We start from the raw sequence: 19,423 nt of genomic DNA on the forward strand, positions 1-19,423 counted from the left end.
ATAGCACCCTGTTGTTCAAAGCTTTTTAGATTTCTTGGCACGCAAAAGCTGCGCGAATGGCGTCTTAAGCTTCTCCGTTCTTTATTATATCCGGTTCGAGTCTGCGCTATGCTATACATTTGGCTCAAGCTAAAAAGCTTGCATCTTAACTTAAATCGAAAGCATTTTAGCTTGAGCCAAATGCCTTATGAGGCAAGGTGCATTTCCTTATGGCCCGAACAGAAAGCTTCAACTCATTGTCAAGCTGTAGCACTTGCCATAAATTCAAAACTGACATTTGCCAGTTTCCGTTAATATTTAATTTGAAATGGAATTTCAATTATGAGAAACCAACTCGCATGGAAATTATGGTTGAATGAATTAATATAATGATAATAGAATTTATTATGAAATGATATCAATAAATGTGCGGTAATTAACAGGCCATAGACAAGGCTAATAGACGGACACGTTTTTGTTCGATTTGTTTAATGACTCGAAATGTTTTTATACTTTTTATTGGTATTTTAATACAATAATTACATTAATTAGCCTTTTGATGCCAAAAACGCGCGTACACAGATTTACACAAATACATATATTTATATATATAAACATATATATTTTTGTATCGATATCGTTTAAAAACTAATTCAATAATTTATATTTGAATGCTACTTAATTGATTCCGCGTGTCTATTAATTAAAGTAAATTACCTAATGCGCTTTAAAGTAAAAAATGGTTTCCAGCGAAAAAAAAAAATGACATGTTATAGCAAGTGTGTCGGAATTTCGATTATTTTGATACGATTCTAATACTATTTATGCTTAGTTTAGTCAAATGTTTTATACTAGTTTTTGAATAGCTTCAATTTATGCTTTCATTTAGCTTTTGCGGTGAATTGAAATATGATTTTAGAATTATGCTCCACATTATCCTATTATAATATTACATGCAATTGGTTGTGTCTGTGGAATGCTTTGCCCAACACATTGAATATCTATGTATGCATGTGTGTGTATATATATAATACTGTACATGGTTTTGCAGCTAAGGAATACGACCATCATCCATACGACCGACTTGTGCTCAGTACGCACATCATTCAGAATACCTAACATTGTATTTGTAATCACAATTCATAATTTCGAAATCACAGAGAAAATCGTCAAAGCCAATTGCCTCATTGGCGCTATCTAAAGTGGCTGCCATAAAATTTCGCTTTCCGAACCGGAGCCAATGCCTCCGACGCCATCTGGCCCCTTTGTTGCGGGCTGCTGCACTCGCGATACTTCGCTAAGAATGCATGTGCCATCGCATTCCGTTCGACTGCCGAATTCCTGTTCACAAATGCAGCTGGAACTTTCTCGAGATTCGGCCTTGAACAGCGCCAGTGGCACACCCGCTTCCGCCATGCTGGGCGGCGCTTCCTCGTTGGTCGACGGCAGCTCCATAAGCGCCAAATCATCCTCGCACTCAGCCACATTCGGATGCAGTGGCTTAAACTGATTACGTCTCCATGGCGGCATCGTTGACCCACTGCCGGCAAATGTTACCACGGTTTGGTGTCCGTTGTTGTTGTAGCTGCTGGTCTCATTGACATTAGCAATGCCAGTGCCAGTGCCATTGCCATTGGCTTGATAAGCACTCCGGCCAATATTCAGGCCCGTCTTTCCATTGCCTGCATTCCGAACCGCAAAGAAATTGTTGCGAATACGCATCGAGGAATTGGCATAGGTCGACCGTATGGAGCTGGCGCGAGTGTGCATGGAAAAGGTCCGTTCGTGCGGCTCCAAACTGGTCTTGAATTTGCAAAAGCACGCGGCGAAGCGTCTGTTAAACTCACGCTTAAACTTCTCCTGAAATACAAAAATTCCAGACAAGCGAAAATTGTATTGTTTTGTCTAATAAAATATTTACACAGTTTGCGACCCAACGATTTCTTAATGCGTTCAACAGACCCTTACATAGGTTTTTAAGCTGAATTTAATACATCATGTTAAATTCCCAGTCGTTTAAAAAGATAAAGTTTTTATGTTCGAATACTCTATGTGGAATATGTTTGTCCACAAAGGGTCGGTCATAAGATACTTGAAAAAAACTTTTTACAACAAGTGCAAGTCTAGCAAATATTTAAAATAAAATTTCTAATTCTGTCTAAATTAAAAAATAAACAGAAATTTAACATTAATGATTTTTTTAAACACAATAAAAACTTGTAAAAGTAAACTTTAAGAAAGAAAATCAATTTTAGGTGCCAGAAAAATAGCTCTAACTAACTTTTGGCAAAGAGATACGAGTTTGGAATTTGGAAAGCAGCCTGAGTTGAATCTCTCCATTAGCGCTTTTACCAGAATTATGTGAGCTTCCATGCCAGACATTCCTGAGCCGAAAAGTTACTAATGAATGTTGAGCTCTGATTTTACTACTCGTGGTGCCATCTGTCACTTGGGCTTCTCATGTAAACTTCTCTAACCTATCCGCAAACAACATAATTGGTAACAATCGTGGACTTGTTTCCTTTCGACGCCTTGACACATTTTGGTGTTTGTGTCGGAAAAGTTTTGTCTCTAAAATATCTACGTTTTTATGGGCGGCCCTAACGTGAAAAGATGCCCTTGTCTGGATTTGGGGAACAAAAAAGTTTACGTGCACTTGTTTGTCTTTTTATCGATTTTGGGTACGTCCGTTTGCCCATTTCAGAATAGAAATAAAATATTTGCGCTTTTATGTCTGCGCTTTGCAGACATTAGCTTTGGGCTTTGTGCGTCTGCTCGGATTTCGGTAGGTGTTTATTTTTTCATCGTTTTTTGATTGGCAACAGTAGAACGTGCTTTTAATTAATTTGAGTGGACAGTGTTTGGAGATTCAATTTCAGAAAGAGCAAATTTAGATTGAGCTAATTATATTATTTACCATTCGTTAAAAATAATAGAACATAGTAGTTTTGGCGCATGTTGTCTAGGAAATAGGCCTAACTAATGAAAGTAGAGTAGAAATTTAAGAGCAATGCGAACAGGCGACATATTAAAATATTTGATGCGTCCGCAGCGAGTCCTCACTGTACTAGATTGTTTTGTGTGCACTGAGCTGAGCCAGACTAGAGAGACGGCTTAGTAACAATCAGAGATAAGCAAACCATATGAAACCACTTAGTAGTACTCACATTGTAGATGCCATAAATAAAGGGATTATAGCAGCTATTGCTCATGGCCAGCCAGTCGCAGCAGAACCAGACAATGCTAATGAAATGATAGTCATTGATTTCCGGTATTGTTACATACAATATATTATAGAGCTGCAGCGGCAGCCAGCATAATCCAAAGATGACCACAACGATAATTAACATCTTAATGACCTGCAATAAAAATAGTAAGCCAATTAGAATACTGATCCTGACATTTTGGTGGTGAGGCGTGCCTTGCAACAGACCTTTTTCTTGTTCTTGAGCAGCGTTATGTCACGCGAGTCCTGTGCATTGCCCGGAGCGTGTGTGCCCCATAATCTGACAGCCATTTGTATATAGACAAAGCTAATCACACAAAATGGCACCAGATATTGCACAAAGACCAGAGCATAACGATACGCCTTCAGTTGCTCGTCGGAGAGGTTTTTGTTCATGCAAAATGGTCGCGTCAAATTAAAGTAGACATCATTCTCTGCGAAATAAAGTACTTTAGCAATTACGAACTTAATGGTAAACGAGTGTGGTCATACACTTACCCCGAAAACGGTCGGTTATTTCCTCCACACGAAACGCTATGGGAAATGGCGCTGCGAAGACCAGCGCCAGCAGCCAAATGCCCGCAATTATGAACTTTGATATAAACTTGGTGGGACGTGCGCTGCGCAGGAAAAAGAAAAAATTGTATGTATGTACGTCAAAAAAAAAAGTTGCACATTTTAATGAAAAACCAAACTCGTTATTAAGTCATCATATGGCTGGCTTACCGCAATGGATTAATTATGGCCCGATGTCGATCGATAGCAATTGCCGTCAGCGTAAACACGGAGACATTCACGCTGAGCGCCTGCACAAACGGACAGAAGCCGCACATAAAATACGGCAGATTCCAGCGTTGCAGCAGCGCGGCTTGAAACTGAAAAAGACAATAGAATTGAATACTCAAGTCAAATTTACACTGTTTCACACTATGCTATTTTTGCTGCGCTGGCTGAAAGGTTACCCAAAAATTGAGCAAATCTTAATCAATTTTTATCGTCACGCTTGTGAAAAGTCAATTAAACGGCCTATAAATAAATCATTTTTAGCCCCTGAGTTATGATTGAGGAGTTATTGAAATTTCTATGTCAAAATGTTGTTTTTCTAAACAATTTGTTGCCTGATTTATACACATACATCAAACATATTTTTAGCTGGCACATATTGTTATTAATTAACAAATTTTCATGAAGCCAAACAACATCAGTCTGAAAAAGTTTATAAACAGCAGCGGTCATCATAGAAACCAGTTGCTGAAGTACCAAAATAAATTGCGACAACTATGGGGATTGCCTAGATTCGCGTCCTGACAGCATGCTATGATTTGTGTGTGTTTAATGGCAGGTTTGTCTGCGAGAGGGCCAAAATGGGTTATTTTGGCGTGGTTTTGCATTTTCGCAACGCGCATAATGTGGTGCTGCGGTGTGTTCAGTACATGTTGTTGCAGCATTCGCCAGTGGCGTAGTTGAGCAGATGTAAACGGGGGCGCGGTCAACCATTTAAATCAAATTGTAGGCGGCGCTCAGTTTATTGTTAACAAACGGCAATTTGTTTCGACAGCAGCTGCCATTTAACTGTCCACTTAATGAATATTTATTGCACTGTCTGTGTACTTGAGGCCCAAAGATTAAGTGCTGTTGACTGAAAGTCAACCGAGATGGATTAATTAAATAAATGTAGTGCATGTCACCAACACAGCAAAGATGGAATAACTAATGTGTACCAAAAATACACAAGTATGCCACTTTTCTATTCCATTAAATTTGACTAACTTTAACTCAATGTCGATTGTGCTTAAGTATTTTTGAAACGATTCGAATCAGCTTTCGACCATTGATGTGTTTGCTAAGCCCCCTTAAGCGCATGCCTTATTTGAAATTCATTCATAAATTGAATAGAGTATGAAAAAGGGTATTTTAATTTTGTGGCAAGCAGCGAATAGCATAGGGTATATATATTCCTGATCAACTTAGTCGTTTTGTCCGTCTGCATGTTTCTTTGTTGCGCAAACTTATCTCCAACTTTTGATCTGGAAGTTAGACTTAAGACATAAGTTAGAGTTAGCCGGATCGGAATACTAAGAGTGTATATATCTTTATCCAGCTAAGCAACTTAACCGTATAGACACAATATCGAATATCAACTTGGGTATAATTTATTAAAAAGCTCACAGCACGAATAAGTTTTCATTTTGAAATTGGATTTTCCATAAAGATGTAAGGGTATAAAAATTGCAACACAGCCAAACAACTATTTTTGTCTTGTGCTAATGCATTTTTCCCTCTCAATTATGTACATTCACTTAAATATGCAGATGTAAATTTGATATTCAGTTTGTTATCCTCACAATGCTCAGCTGAGAAATGCGTTTCGATATTAATAGAAAGAAGGCGGACAATGCGAATTGTCTGGACGCATGAAAACAAGATATATATTTTACTCGAATTTAATATGCAGCTGGAAATTACTTAGCACATTCGGAGCAGACACAAAATGCTAATCCCATTAACACTGAAGCCGAAAAACTGATTATGCCATTATCAGAATAATTTTAGGCAAATGGCAGGCTGGTAGGTGACTTGCAGCTGCCAAAAGAGACTGTGCCGTTGGATATCATCGAAAATGTCAAAATATGTATCCCAATAATGTACGGGCGCTGTGTTTAAGCGCCGGAAATTAAATTGATGCTCGATTATAGTGAAATCGGCGTTTGTGGCTGTGTGTGGGTGTGTGTGTGTGTGGGTGTAAGTGCGGCATAAAGGGAATATTAACGCGACGGCAGTCGAAAATGAAAACTGGGCTAATGCCATTAAACTGATTTATGTGCACAAAGTGTTAACATCCAGTCGAAAATCAGCGAAACTCAATTTATTTAGCATGCCTGCCTGCCTGCCAGCCCGCCTGATCGAACATTGCGTATACGCAATGTTTAATTAATGCCATGACGATTCCCATACAATATTTATAACTTTGCAACTGCTACTATCAAAATGTTTTTCATACATGCCCAATTAGCCAGTAGTTGGCTTAAAAGTTCGACGATTTGGTCAACATTTGCATAATTAGAATTGGACGAAAATATGCGACAAGGGGTAACTTAATTAGTAAAACAGCATTTGAGCTCACCTGAAATGGTATGCTGAATAGTCCAATAATGACATCCGCAAACGCCAGATTTGCAATATACATATTGGTAACGGTGCGCATTTGTCGTGTGGTGGCCACCACCCAAATAACCAGCGTGTTGCCAATGACGGCCACTATGCTAATGCCGCCATAGAAGATGGAAAGCAGCGCCACAATTTCCGCGGGAGCCGCATACAGACGTTCTATGATAAATGGAAAAATTGAAAAATGGAAAAATGGAAAAACGGTAAGTGAGCAAACGCAATGCAAAAACTACATAATTGACAAGCTCTTAAAATGACAGACACAGAATAATCACAGGCAGTTCTCAGTTGCTTGTGGCAGCGTTAGAGTGGCATATTAAAGTTTATAATCAGGCATATCATTTTTATAGACTTAAAGTTCTTCTGTATTTGCATGCAACTGTATACAGCTCAAAGGCCACAGAATATTCATTCGTAAAAAATTGTGAGTCTTGCTTAACAGTTCGCCTGTGCTCTCTAAAGGACCGTTTTGGTTTAAACCCACAATTGAGCACTTTGCAGCTGGCAACATATTATAATTGATTTGCCAGCTCCAGGCTAAAGCCAAAGACCAAAATATGGAAGTCTTGTTGGCACAACAACGAAAAACCAACTTGTCATGGTATGATGGATAAGGCCAGCATGATTAAGCCCTTAAGGCATGTTTGAATCGATTGAAAAAGAAAATGGGGTTAACACTTACCAAATTCGGCTTCCTCTTCGGCGCCAGGCAACAGCTCCTCATGTATATGCTGATTATATATTATATCAGCTTCCATGCTGCTGCTCTTGTTATTGTTGTTGTTGTTTTGATTATTTTTCTGGGATTTCCGCTAGATAAACTGTCGTCAATTTATAAAACTGTCCGAATTATCGGTCTTAGCCCACATTCGTTCCGCCCAAAAGCGAAACTAATTTACGATGTGCAATGCATTTTATTGCCACAGCTGTTGACTGCAAGTGGATACAAAAGAAAAGTTTCAAATGAGAAATTACTTGACATTCGCAGAAAGTTTAATATTCAAACCAAATGACAACAATATACAATTTCCCCGAAATGCGAAGCTATACAATGTTTGTTAAAAGTTTCAATTATGCGACATAAAAATTAAAGCGAAAAACGAAAAATGTATCAAATAAATAGAAATTTAAATTTCTAGAAATTAGTGTATTATTTTCATTAGTGTTCTTTTCAAGTTGGATAATGAAATGAACAATTTAATTACGTCCAATTTAATTGAAAGTAAATAAGTCAAGGATATTAAACGAAATTAAGCTAACGCTAAGCTGACATACAAATATAAATCGAATCAGCTTTCCCAGAGAAAAATGCATTCAGCATTTTTGTGCATAGAGTGGCTACCACAGATACTAGCCCAACTGGCACCTGGCATGAGTTATAGTCAGCTGTCAGCTTTCGCATACCAAAGTTTGCTTTACATAATTGAAACGACTGTAAAAACCCCCCTCACACACATTCACACCGCTGCCACCACCGTCTGCAGCTGCCAGCTTTGTGTCAAGTGCAGCCTGTGGCCAAGACGGTAAATGTTAGCCGAATGTTAGCCACCATTTTGTAGCCACAGGTCAGTTTATATTGACGGCAATTGCAAGTAGTTGATGTTTTCGTTAAGGGGACATATTTGATGTTGCAGAAGGCTCTAATAATATTTTGCAGCTTTTATTCATATCATATAACTAAACAAAATATCCTGCAGTGTTGAAGTGGACCCTTAACTATGTGCTGTGCGCTGCTTAAAATGAAAGTATTCACATATAAGAGTCGTTTGAGCTATTGGCCTTGAATTTCCATTGTACATTCCAAACAGAAAGCAAAATATATTTGTATACATATTTGTATATGACACCCAAGCTTGGAAATTTCATGTAAAGGTCCAGCCTGAAACTTGGCTTGTAATTTTAATGAAAACACATAAATTCCATTTCGTTACGGTAGCTGCGTGTACCCAGATGAGTTTCAGCTCATATACATGCATATGCATGTGTGTATGTGAGTGGCAAGTCAAGTTCGAGTGTAATTTAACTGAAGAACTCCATTCACCAAGCAGATTTAGCTGCTTTTGTTCCGGAAAATTGTCCCTTGTAAACATTTTTACAAACTCATAGCCAGATTTAAACTTAAAATCAGTCCTAACGGCCAGTTCAGGCTAAAATTGATTAAATATGTGCGTACCTCAAAAAACAAGCCATATTTCGTATACAATGTGTATCCAAAAAGGATACGGGCCAAACATAATAGAAAACAAAAAAAAAGGACCGCATTGTTATCAGCTCAGATTATATTCAGAAGGCTTGTGGCTACAGCACGTGTGCCAACCTCCTATCATATGCCATTTGGAGTGTGAAGGTTAAGGTTGAAGGTGTTGCACAACAATACATCGGTTATGAGTAACCAACTCATTTAACTTGGTAAAGAGGAGCATTTTATCAGCTCAAGGCCAGCGCAGCCGTGCAGCTTTATGACTTACACAACACAGTGTTAGGGTGTGTTATCGGTGTGTGTGTGTTTGATGGTTAAGGATTCAGGCTACAAGCTATTGGCCATAAAAATCCATTGCGTTGGAATCCTGCGTTTGGTCTCATTTTAAGTCACGAATTTAAGAACGTACCGTTAGCTCGACATTATCAAATTACATAATCAATTAGGTAGCTTGAAGGACACGGCTTAAATTAGCCAACAATTTGTGAAGAAAGTGTTGTAGCTCCACCTTCACGGCCACCAACTTCCGCGGCCAGTTAATTAGGCGAACATAAAATGTTGCCTGCTTAAAGGTTATAAATGTAAATGAAAGACTGCCACCCAAGCGGCCCATACATAAATTTGTTAAGTCCAGCTTACGAGCAAGAAAGGTTGTTCAGTGCAGAAGTTTAAAATTTGTTGTGTGCTTTTCAGCAAAGCAACAAAAGGACTTGTCTGCCAGCTCAAGCTACGATTCCCTAGACCACCCACGCCCCACAGGTCGTTTTGAAACACTTATAAAATTGACAGATGCCCTCAAAAACAGCAGGACATCGATTCTGTTCAGAGAGCCTGTGCATATGTGGCAGTCCAGGCAAGAAATAAAAACAAATATTTCAAATACTTATAAATAGAATATTATTGAATGGCGCATATTAAAACAGAAGTATGTTACGATAAACAGATTTAAGACATCAAAGAAAAAGTTCACAGGCTCATAGCAGAAGTACTTACTGCATGCACACACACATACACACACACTAAGCATCAAAAGGACAGCTGCCAGCAGTAGACATTTCTATTTTCAATTTCGTTAAATAGCTAATATTAAGTATAACACACGTGAGCCAGGCACACAAGAAATACAAAAACTTTGCAGGCAAAATAAAGAAGCGCAAAAGGGAGCTACATATGTCTAATGTTTTTTGTCTGTAATACGCTTTGGGACCAATAAAGGCCAATTTCCGAGTGGAGACTAACAAAAGAGTAAACCGACTTTGAAATTGAGCTTCAACTTTATTTTGCACTTTTCAAATTACACCCAAAAAATGGGATGAAAAGAGGCATAAAATAAGTGCGAGCCAACGATACAGATACGTATCGCCGCAGTATTTTCTTAACATATTTCTTGGGCCAGCTTTAAGAGATTTGAATCGTTAGATAAATACAAACGTTTTTCCAATTTATGAGCTACTCTCAAAGGGTATTTTGATACCCTAACCCTTAAAAATGTGTTACTGACAAATGCATTTATATTGTATTTATGTATATATTGTGTAATATTTTGTACCATTATATAGTTAAACCTTTTTATGAATTCATGAAAAGCTCAAGAATGCAAAAAAAAACTTGAATTTTTCCCAGATTTACATTTATAAGCGCTTATACATATTGTCGTCTCCTTGACCCTCTTAAGCCATTTTGTTCAGTCGTCTGTGCAAAATTTTCTGGGGAACTCAGCATTTTTCCGAGCACATTGGAATATCTTAGCTGTCAATTTGAGCTTTGTGCAGCAGGGCGAAAATTTAAACCATGTTCTACTAATTTGTTACGCACTTGGCGCTTTTCGAACTTGCCTACCCTGGACGTAAGAACTTATTAAATATTTAAGTTTCCGGTTAGCCTGCAGAACTGGTAAATACCCTAAATGAAATTTTAATGAAGTGTCTTAAATCATAATGATACTCTTGACCTGCGGACCTGAGCGCTTAGCCTAATGGCTTTTAATTAGTACAATTACAGATTCAATTAACGTGTACTGCTTTAAAGTAAACTTTAACTTTGGGCGCATTTACGTTTTTGGTTAATTATCGTGCCACTTCATTTATTAGGGCTCAGCTCATTATAATATTTAATGTTGGTCCTTTAAGGGTTTCAGAGACGAAGTTATGAGGCTTTTGACTGCTGCTCATAATAAACTCAATTTCGCAGCTGCCTTGCTGTGCCTCCAGGGAACTGGTTAGGTATTTCTAATGTCTGTCAAACTACTAAGATGATATTTCAGTACGTCTTTCTAAGTCATGTGACAGGCATTTTCAGCGGTGGTTGGCAATAGGATGCCACGTGATCTGCCTTCTGCATTTCGAGCGTTATATAAAGTCAGAAGCAAATAAAAACCAAAACAAAGGCAGTAAAGGTCCAATGAAAGTATCCTTCGCTAACACACACCCACAAAAAAAAAAAAAAAAAAAAATTAAGAGGGAAAAGCAAATCAAGTTACCCAAAGGAAACAGTATTCGGGCATGTTCTTGGCAATTGGGAGTTGGAGTGGGGCGTATGTGTGTGGTTTTGGCATTAAATGTAATTGTAATAAATGCGAATGTTACCCGGCTGTGCTATAAGTTGTCACCCTTGGCAATTAGGTCCCAAGCTCCGAAATTTTAATAACTTTGCTTTGGATATTTAATTATATGACTTTGATTTGCCCCGAGGCCACAAGAGCGTGTCAAAATGTAATTAAATATTCAACCAAAACCCTTTAACCATTGCGATTCAAATGTGGCGCCACCTTAAAAAATATATTTTCTTGGCTACTTTTCCACAGGTAATGCCGGATTAAAAGCGCAACCGTACCGCGCGAGTGTGCGTTATCAACTGTGCAACGGGGTTCGTCTTCGGGCTTTATCAACCGTGCGACGACGCCACGCAAAACAAGTGTCTATGGAGTCGGAGCCCAGAACTTAAGTTGCCGCCACTTGAAGCCAAAACACAACAAGTTGCAGGCAACTTGTTTGCCACTCGAACATGTTGCAGTTGTGTTGCGACAAGTTATCTTGCTTTTCACATTTTCAGATCTGTGACCCAAGTAAAGTTATTAATTATATTTTTACAGGCTGCCGCAAAAAAAAAAGAGGAGGAACTTGTAATTATCTTAAACAGGCCAAACAGGCCTGGGAATAAAGCATGTTTTAAAGGACATTAAATATACGTATGTCAAAATATTGAATTTAGGGATTTTAAGCTTGGCAACCGTGTTTATCCCCTTGTCAGATGAACTGCGTGGAATATATAGCTACGCCAACTGGGGCATTGAATTATGGTGAGAAAAACTATTGGAAAAATAAAGCTACGCCAACTGAGACGTGGTAAATCATGAATCGTCATCTGTTTATTTGGCTAACAGCTTGAACAAGTTTTTATCAGTCAGTCAGTAGCCGATTGCAGCGATCTCCATTTTATAGCTCAACATTTAGTCCTCTGGCGAATTACCAAACCAAAATGCCATGCAAATTTAACAGAGTATATTTAATCCCTTAGCTTATGCAGCTTATTCGGCTGATTTGCTTGCCAAACTACAACCAATGAAGTTGCTTATTATAAAGTGAAGAGCAATCAGGCAATTCTAGGAAAATCTGCTAGTATCGGAAAAGGCAAATCTGTAAAGTGCCATCAAGTGCCGCGTGCACTGTGCTAAGTGATTTCAGCTTAGGATTTTGCGCTTCATAATTTTTGCCATTGGTTATGTATTTTTCTTGATACATTTAACGTTAGCTGAAGGCATGTTTATTTTAAGACTAAGCACCAGGAAAACGCACTTCACCAATGAAAAGGCTTGTGTAGTAAATGCTTAACGGGAAATTACGCTTTACCTATACTATATATTAGACTAGAATTGTCTTTTAAGATTTCTGGCTAAGACTTATTTGATTGTAATTCGTGTGCATAACCTTATCATGGCTTAAACGGAATTTATTTATGTTTACTTTATAGATTCTGGCATACCTTGTTACCAACAAAATTTGCGCAACTTTATGACACAGCTGCTAAGTATTATAAATCTGACGAAGCGGATTATAATAAGACTAAGCATTTGCAATTTGCTTGCAACAAAACAAAACCAAAAAAAAAAAAAAATGTACATAATGCGCTAACTGAAGAGAAATGGAGCAAAAGGGTTTAGGCTTAAGGCTATTATTTGAAGTGGGCTGCACTTCTGGAAAAATATATTAAAAATAGCCATTTAAAATGCGTTTTGCACGTGCCTTACACGGTTTTGCTTATTAACACTAACTTTAGCTAATATTAATATTAACAAGTAAATTAGAAATTCAAGTACTAGACCCATAAAGGTAAACGCACAAGTTGGTCCGGCCCTCTTTGTGCGCTGCAAATATGTTAACTGCAAAGTTTTGTGAAAATGTAATTAAATTTATTTTAACATATTTGTGCTTGACTGTGCTACTAGGCGTATGCGCAATTTGCCACACAAAGTGCGATGTTAGTGGAATAATTTCTTAATTGGATTAACATAGTTTTGCAACATATTCTTACACATGCATCATCAGCATACTTTTGGGCTTGCTTTGAGAGATTCGCTCAAGACATAGCCCCAAACATTTGATGTAAACAGATGAAATTTGTAACAAGTCTTACATAGCCTATTAAAGTAAATACGATTTTGTATTCAACTGAAGGCATCGCCATGTGATATGAATCAATGTAAGCACCACATTTAAGTGCAGCACATCGCATAAAAATACATACAATCAACCTGATTAAAGTCTGCCCAGCCTAATACCGTGGGTCTAGACATCTCATTTATCTACTCGGACAAATAGCACAGACAAGCCTTATAAATATTTAATGTAACTAATTGTTGTTGGTGACATTCGGTTTGCGGCTCCGATAACAATCGTGTAATGTGAACAGCGTAATAAATACATATTTATAGAGCCGCCGGGCAACTCGTCAATTTCTAACACTCGAATTTTGACTAATGACTGCGGCAACAGCTGCGTTGCCCAAGGCACCGGTCAAAGGTTGAATCTATTAGTAATGTATATATAGTATAAATGAATAAAAAAAAAAAAAATAAGCAAAGAGACAACTGAATACACTTGCGGGCAAACGTGCCCGATTGAAATTGTTATTATAGCAAAATAATTAGAATTGATTCAATGAAAGTATTTGAATAAATCATAAAGTTAAATTGAATGTTAACAAACAGAAATTATATTTTCTCAGAAATCAGCTTTAAATCTCTGTTCGTATAAAATTTGCTTACAAAACTACTCGCAGAGAATTTATGTCTTTCGCCTTTCGTTGACCTGTTGGCCCGGCAAGGAACATACACACTGCTCACAACGTTCTTCAATTGTGAACTCTGCTGTCCATCAATGTATTCCCTAATAAATTATTCAGGAGAATCTATGGCAATGCGAAAGCTATGCTGCAAAATTTTACAATATTTTGCTACACAAATATTTGTTGCCTTTAGCTGCTTTATTAAAATGCCCCATTTGTGTTTTTACAGTTTTCCTCTTCTTACTTGTTTGTGTCCTGTACCTATATTTTTGTTTTGCTTAAATTCACAGAACTCCCTAAAGCCAAATGTATTCATTTTGTTTCATCATAAGTCATCCAGGCAGCATATTCTTCTTTAAGTTAAAATTTTCGTAAAACTCTACAATTCAAACCATTCAATTTGTCAAGTATTTGCCGTGACGAAACCAATTGATTAGTTTAATTGTGCAACAGAAAAATTGAATATTTGATGTCAAGTGTGCCCATTAATTTAACTTTTCTCTGCTGGTAAGTGGAAAACTCAGCATTGCATTATTTTTAAATTAAATAAATAGTATAAGAGAAACTAAAAATAGAGTTTGTGCATTTACTATGCAAAATAAATGCAACACAAATGTATTCCAAATCGTTGTCGACTAACAGATACCTTGTAATGTATATAATATAAATGATAGCCCAACATTTAATCTGCAGCTAACAAATTATTGCTGCTATGTTTTTCTTATCACCATGATATTTTATGATACCTGTATATGTTGAAAAGGGTTTCACACTTTTCTGAAAATTCCTCTCTGCTTGATGAAAGTGAAGGTCAAGAAGTCATTTGCTAGATGACAGTCAAACCAAACTTTCAAGTGAGAATTCGATAATCCTTCTAACCACCGTGGTGTTTACAGGGTATAAGAAAGTCAGATTGTGCATCAATTTCCAAATACCTGCTGTTCATTGCAGACATATTTAATAGCGCTTCAGTACTTTAGCATATTATGGGTCGCACTTTTCCCATAACAACATTTGCATTGCCCTTTTTTTGTTGTGTTGTTTTTTTTTCTTCTTTTGATTTTTCTAAAGAAAACGCGAAAGTAAAAAGAGCTTTGCAATTTGTAAAAGAGGTTCAACAAGGGGAAACAACTGGATATATTTACGTGCTTCGATGCATTTTTGGCCTTGGTGTGGGGACTTTAAAACTGAGCTTGAATATCATTTGATATAATTAACATTTAAAAGCAAGAAGATAGGTAAAACATATTTAAACTGAATGCTGAGGGTAAGAGACAAAGCGTGACTACTCAAAAAACGATTCCACTTCAGCCGGCTAATCAATCAGCTCTTCGGTTCACTTACTTGATAAGATTGTCCAATTACCTTTTAATAATGTGACCTTTTGGTTTGCCCTTTTAACAAAGAAATTACCCGGTTAATAGCAGTACAAAGGGCACGTCCCAGATTTCATTAAAACCAGCCAAATCTAGAGTCAATACGTAAAATAAATTCACGTTTCTCATCAGATTTTGGTTACATTCACTTTGACAGCAAACAGCAAAAGTTCAAGGAAATGTTTAATCATTTTAAATAGTTTTCACCAGCGAGGGCTAGCAATTAGGAATTGAACATTTGTTGCATGCCGCAAAGAAAAAGTTGCATGTAGCACAAACTTTCCAACATTTGCATTATTTAACTTTGCAGATGTTTCTAGACAGAAAGTTGGGTCACAACGAATATCCGTGTCCCTTGCCAAATAATATCAAGGGCGCACGTGCGGAAAATTTAAATGATATTCGGTATGCTGCCCAAATAAGTAGACTATTACATTTTGAACACCCTCAACTGTCACCTGAGAAAACAGATTGGCTAAAAATACGCCTCTAGAGCTGAAAGCTGCTTGTCGTAATATTTTTTATATATATGCAGTTAGAGCAGAACATGTGCCTTGCAATTGATATGGGAAACTGACGCAAATTATATAAATTCAATATTATATATTAACCCCTGACCAGTTAATGAGAAATATATTCCTTGCATTATCCGTTTTCATTTCAACAGCAACTCAAATTACACAAAATTTCCCTGGAAATAAAATTAACCGGAAATGTTGTGAGCTTGGCATTGAAAAGATGTCAAGCAAGATTTTATTTATTTATTTTCCCCCTCTTTTGTTATTGACGCAATTAGACAACTCAGCGGGGTAACAATGCTTATAAATTATTGTTCACTCTGTGCAATTGTCAAACGTAGTTTGGAAAATGTGTTCATTCATATATAAACTACTTCTGTTCACATGCTCATTTAGTATGTCCTAAAGCATCAACGTGTCCACAGTTGTCTCTAATGTGCCTCTCATTTTAAATAAATGTTATTAACTTAGAGAAGCCCAAGTAAACATTGTGCTTGAGTTAAATGAAAAACCAACACATTTTAATATGTATTCATTGCATTGAGTAGCTACGTTTATACGTGCTAGTAATTAAGCTCCAGTATTTAACGGACAGCTCAATCAGAGATGCCAGGCTTTGAATTAAAGTAAAACCTGACAAGCTGACAACTCACAGCTCGAGTGGTGTTAGGTGTTATTCAGGCGGCTCTTAGCATACATACAGAATTAAAAATGTGTTCAAAATCTGTTGGCTTTTAGCGAAATTAATTTATCTACAAACCAGGAAAATGCCTAAATTAATACGAAAAAAAAAAGTTGAAAGGCAACAAGAAAAACGCATTTTAAAGTCTTGTTTGCCAGCTTTATGGCCTAATAATTCTTTGGGGCACATTTAATTTCCTTTAGAGCTGAAGTCTTTTGGCATGTTGGGCTTTAGACTGAGTTGTGCTGTGCCATAATTACAGTTTGTTGGGCGTACATTTGTAAGTGTAATTACCTCAAGTTCTTATTCGTTTCTTCATTTCACGCTTGGCTATTACAGTTTATCCTGCAGGCAAACAGGGGCGTGTCAAAAGTAAGAACACCTGGCCACAATGGCAATTTGTTGACGTAATGCCAGAGTAGATGTAGACTAAAATCAAAAGGAGAAACATGTGGCATATATTGATTTTGTATCTGATACATGCAAAGACATTCACCCTGTAATATCAAGTAGTTGATAAAAGTTCGCATGAATAGCTAAAAATTCTCACGCAAAGTTTATTAACCAATTCTATTTCGGAATATGTTCTGTTGCATATACCCAATAATATTAAACTTGAATTTCTTTTCTTTTAATTAAGTGTATTTCGCACTTGACTTTGAACCTTAGCTGTTTAAGAGAATGTTTATATTTTCGACAGATCAAAAACAAAACAACTTAAACAAAATATTTATGGAATATTTCTAAAAAAATGTATCCGCAATCCACCAAGCATTGAGCTAAAAGTAAACAAGCATAGGCCATGCCTTTTAAGGCGCAGCCACCCACATGACAGGTAGATGCTAAAAATTCATTGATCAATTTTCCAACCAAATAAATTGCCAATTGCCAAACATACGAGCATTGTTTGTATTTTATATAGTTGTTTTAATATATGTTTTTTTTTGTTTTTTCCGATATGCGAGCGGAATAATTAGTCAAGTGACGGACTGTCTGACTACTTCGTTGGCTGGCAGTGTTTAGTATGCGGCACGTGTTGGTAAATAAACAGGGCGCAAATGCATTTAATGCTCTTAATTGTAATGAAAATTAATTTTTATTGGCGCGCTGCTTAAAATGCAATTGAAATGCATTCAATTGCCATCAACGGAAATGCATATTATTAGTGTTCATTTGTTTTTCTTTTTATTTATTTTTGTTTTGTTTTTTTTTTTTTGTATCATTTTTATTAGTGAAGCGCCGGCAAGTAATTTCCAGTTTATGGCGTGAAATATTAATTTGCAGCTTACCCAGAAATTTATTACTGCTACGCTTTTAATTCATACACAGTTTTATATTATAATAATAATATTAATACAATTATGTTGTAGTTATTGACAGACCCTGGGCCACATGCAATTTTTGTTATTTCCGTTTAGATTTTGTAGATAATCAAGAGCCGCACTATCACAAATTGCCCATTGCAAGAGCCACAGTATTTTTTAATCACACTATACTACAACACAAGTGGGTGTGTGGCGTGTGTGTGGAAACTTAATTGCGCTCGATTTGCTAACTGCGAAGCCAATGCGTCGGTTGGAAAAACAAACTGCGTCAAGTAATTCACTTAGAACGAGAGACGTGACGCCTCGATTTTAAATGTTCATGTGATACAATTTATATTAAATATATAAATTCACGTAAATGTCAATTCGAACGATCGCAACGGAATGCCCAGCAACCGCACAAGGAAAGCGCACAGAAGCAACTGATGGCTGCGTGTAGCCGTTTTTTGGGCCGGCAAAGCGTAAACGCTTCTATTGATTCCTCGCACACACACGCACACAAATCCACTGGCACAGGCATAAACAAAGGCTGGTGCGCGCACACAGACAACACACACACATACACAGATAGAGAGCGAGCCGCAAAGCAGCGCTGTTTATCGTGAACGCCAAGCGCAAGAATACGCATACGTCAGGTGGTACAAGCAAACGGCAAGCAAAAGCAGGTGCAGCTATATCTTAATCAATTTTCGCAATGAACACCAATAAAAATCACATTGCGGTAAACAACAACAACAAGAACCACACTGTCAGCTAGGAAGCTGGGCGTGTCTCTGCCTCAGAGCCGTCCAGAGTGCTGCGAAAGTCGTATTTATTTACCTGCCAAGCACCTGCACCTACTTTTATGAGTCTGTTGTCAGCTTTGATTGCAGACCCGAAAAATTGACTGATACTAACAAAAAATTGTGTTTATCATTTTCAATTTTCTTTCGATTACTTTTAGATAAAATAACCACAGCGATAAACAATAGATAAATAATTTATGAACAATAGATTTTGATTTTGTTTTGCGTCTGGGCATATTTTAATTTAATTAGAATGTTGCATAGTCCATCGAGCACGATTCTCAATGTTATCTGTGCAAAAACAAACAAGACTATCTTTATGTTAGGTAATTAAATGTGCCAGCCACATCTATATGTTTAATCAGTGATAAAAATGGGTCAACAGGCAGGGTTAGCATTTTAGAGAACAAAACCGGACTTGTTTTCTCTTTTACACACAATAAAACTAATTGCATTGATGGACTGACAAATACCATAGGCTATTAGGCATACAAATTTTGTGTTGTTTGGGAGAGTATATGGAAATATGGAATGCTCTGTTGCTGTTGCCCTGGAAAGTACAGGGTGCAGCAATCAACTGTTTATTAATATGTTTGTGGGCAATCAATAAGTGTTTCAATTGATATGTTTGATATCATTTATATTGATGGTGTTTTAAATGGCCATCCAGACAAATTGATCGAATAAATTTCCAATTGAATTGTGCTCAGCTGCTGATGGGAGTAATACCCAAATGACAACCTAGGCTAAGAGCTTGGCGCCACGCCCCGAACTGATATACATTTAATATACTCTAAATGATTTCACAAATATTTATAAAACTTACAGAGACGCTCGAGATCTGAAGAAGAAGCTTTAATATTTACGTGTCAATTGAATTA

The 19,423-nt window shown here is 37.1% G+C and overlaps 1 protein-coding gene across 3 annotated transcripts; it reads right to left on the reverse strand.

Annotated features, from left to right (window-relative positions):
* Window positions 1–512: 512 nt before the first annotated feature.
* Window positions 513–18,151, reverse strand: Lkr (Leucokinin receptor). 3 transcript variants are annotated; one of them, XM_015175191.3, is made up of 8 exons: window positions 17,722–18,151; window positions 7,056–7,306; window positions 6,330–6,532; window positions 3,932–4,080; window positions 3,704–3,825; window positions 3,413–3,639; window positions 3,147–3,338; window positions 513–1,839 (listed from the first exon to the last, which is right to left on the reverse strand). In XM_015175191.3, exons 2-8 carry the CDS (start codon window positions 7,129–7,131, stop codon window positions 1,177–1,179), a joined length of 1,632 nt encoding a protein of 543 aa, XP_015030677.1. In that variant the 5' UTR covers window positions 7,132–7,306; window positions 17,722–18,151; the 3' UTR covers window positions 513–1,176. The 3 variants fall into 3 exon arrangements, with proteins under 3 accessions (XP_015030677.1, XP_002047380.1, XP_032290739.1); XM_002047344.4 differs by lacking the exon at window positions 17,722–18,151 and adding an exon at window positions 11,159–11,422; XM_032434848.2 differs by lacking the exons at window positions 6,330–6,532; window positions 7,056–7,306; window positions 17,722–18,151 and adding an exon at window positions 4,168–4,315 and having other exon boundaries at window positions 516–1,839.
* Window positions 18,152–19,423: the final 1,272 nt, after the last annotated feature.

This window comes from Drosophila virilis, chromosome 3, assembly GCF_030788295.1.
Source record: "Drosophila virilis strain 15010-1051.87 chromosome 3, Dvir_AGI_RSII-ME, whole genome shotgun sequence".
NCBI lineage: Eukaryota > Metazoa > Arthropoda > Insecta > Diptera > Drosophilidae > Drosophila > Drosophila virilis.

What these genes read in the sequence shown, in the direction of transcription:
- Lkr (XM_015175191.3), bottom strand. Translation starts at nt 7,131, where the DNA reads ATGGAAGCTGATATAATATATAATCAGCATATACATGAGGAGCTGTTG. An exon ending in CGAAGAGGAAGCCGAATTTG is followed by an intron (nt 6,533 to 7,055) that starts GTAAGTGTTAAC and finishes CATTTATCATAG; the next exon opens with AACGTCTGTATGCGGCTCCC. An exon ending in TGCTCAAGAACAAGAAAAAG is followed by an intron (nt 3,339 to 3,412) that starts GTCTGTTGCAAG and finishes TTTTTATTGCAG; the next exon opens with GTCATTAAGATGTTAATTAT.